Below are 2,256 nucleotides of genomic sequence, written 5' to 3'. Positions count from 1 at the left end.
CTAGTTTTTTGTATTTTTTAGTAGAGACGGGGTTTCACTGTGTTAGCCAGGATGGTCTCGATCTCCTGACCTCGTGATCCGCCCGTCTCGGCCTAACTAATATACATTGTAAGCATAATTTGGAACATTGTCTTTCAGAACTTAAGGAGGGGAAGAGGAAGGGAACTAACATTTGTGGAGTGCCTGCCATGTGCCAGGCACTGTGCTAGACACTTTGACATACATTATAGGGTTTATTGTGAGTACTAAATGAGATACTGTATCCCCATTTTACAGATGAGGAAACTGAACTTGCCCCAAGTCACATGGCTGGTAAGTGGCGGAGCTGGACTAGTACCCAGACTCCAAACCCCATGCTTTTTCTGCTGTACCGTGTTTAAAGCTTGCAAAGAGAGGTATGAAGTTAATGACCAAAACTGAGAGTTCTAGGAATTTTCTTTTCCCATGAAATATTTGATACTGAACCTAAAAAAAATTTAAAAAATGCTTTCATGTCAGGAGCTAGATGGAAACACATCATAATGAGAACGCTTTTGTTTTTAAAATGTTATGTTAAACTTATCTAAAGTGCATCTAAGGAAGATTTAAGAAATAATGCCTTTTATCAAGAAAGGCCACTTTGAAGAGACACATTGCATCTTGTAGGGCTTTCCATGTCTTAGAGGTAAAGGTTTAGCTATAATAATGTAAGTTTATAAGAAAGACTGCTTATTTTAAGCATTCCAAATGACAGCAGGCTTGTAGAAAACCCCAGGAAGTTCAAATTTTACTTCATACAGCACACATAAACTCATGGAACACCCATTATATGCCAAGTACTGTGCTAGATTCTAGATTCTAGGGGATTCTGGGGTTAAAAAATACTATCCCTGATTTGTCTTAAAGTTTTTGCTTTCCTGAGAATAAAGTTAGTGTACAAATATCTTATAGTCTTTCTTCAATCATGATTGTTAATTCCCCACTGATAACCCATATATTTTCAGAATATGAAAATTCTAGAATAAAAAGTAATTTGGACACTTTCAGTAGTTAAATGGGACAGGAAGTGGCCTTTATAAGAGTACAGGAATAGCAGTGTGTCATCAGAGAACGCAGGATGGTCTTTGAACTGTGATCCTTGGTATCTTATCTGCTTTAAATTTCCACTGAGTTCATAATATTGGAAATTTGAAGCTAACTAAGATAAATATTTTTTATAACTTGTTTTAAAATTAAAACTTGTGACATTTAGATTTTTTCAAAACAAGAGATTATCTTTGTATCTTTATTTTTTTAAGAGACAGGGTCTTGCTACGTTGCCCAGGCTGGACTTGAACTCCTGGGCTCAAGTGATCGTCATGCCTCAGCCTCTGAAGGAGCTGGGATTACAGGCATGAGCCACTGTGCACAGCTGTCTTTGCCCATATCTGTTAAAATGTACTTTACTAATAAGATTATATTTGAGTATATGGAATTTGTCCATTGACCATTGGAAGTATACCACCATATAGATCCGTTTGGATATTATAGAAATTTATGCAAATTCCTACTAATTTATACTAATTCCTGTTTCTGGCTTGAACTAATGCACTGTCATTTTTATTTTATTGAGGGAAGTAAAAGGAATATATGATACCTCTGAAAAATTATAATAAAACCCAGTCACCTAACATCTCAGAACTAATACATTTGAATATATCATCCCCTTCCAAGTTATTTTAAAGTGGTATTTTTTTCTGAGCTGTTGCTCAAAATGTTTTTAAGAATTCTTAGTTTGGAATTGCCATTATCTTTCATGGTGCAAATTTGGTCCCTTGAGGGTGGTTGTTGCTTCTGGAAACAGGCAAGAGTTGTTGAGAATCATTTCTGATAAATACAAGGCCAATGAATGAACTTCCTTTTTTCTTTTCTTGTTTCCTTTTTTTTTTTTTTTTTTCCCCTGAAACAGGGTCTTACTCTGTCGCCCAGGCTGGAGTGAAGTGGCATAGTCACGGCTTACTGCGGCAGCCTCAACCTCCTGGGCTCACATGATCTTCCCACCTGAGGCCCTGGAACCACAGACGCATGCCACCACACCTGGTTAATTTTTGTATTGTAGAGATCGGGTTTCTCCATGTTGCCCAGGCTGGTCTTGAACTCCTGGACTCAAGTGAACCTTCCACCTTGGCCTTCCAAAATGCTGGGATTATAGGTGTAAGCCACCATGTCTGCCCTTGAACTGCATTTTTCACCTATGACTATTCCCACCCACCCTTTTTTTAAAAAAAAAAAAAAAAA

The 2,256-nt window shown here is 37.5% G+C and overlaps 1 protein-coding gene across 15 annotated transcripts in view; it reads left to right on the top strand.

Moving 5' to 3' along the window:
* Positions 1-2,256, top strand: part of CREM (cAMP responsive element modulator) — a 96,086-nt gene that overhangs the window by 84,195 nt on the left and 9,635 nt on the right. For 7 of the 15 annotated variants that reach the window (XM_011956163.1, XM_011956161.1, XM_011956169.1 and 4 more), the window contains one exon: positions 277-312. The exons of the other annotated variants lie outside the window; for them this stretch is intronic. In XM_011956163.1, the coding sequence (XP_011811553.1) occupies positions 277-312 (36 nt within the window). The remainder of the gene's footprint in view (positions 1-276; positions 313-2,256) is intronic. 15 annotated transcript variants of the gene reach the window in all.

Source organism: Colobus angolensis, unplaced genomic scaffold (genome assembly GCF_000951035.1).
Source record: "Colobus angolensis palliatus isolate OR3802 unplaced genomic scaffold, Cang.pa_1.0 Scaffold41, whole genome shotgun sequence".
Taxonomy (NCBI): Eukaryota; Metazoa; Chordata; class Mammalia; order Primates; family Cercopithecidae; genus Colobus; species Colobus angolensis.
This window is presented reverse-complemented; position numbering and strand designations above follow the sequence as displayed.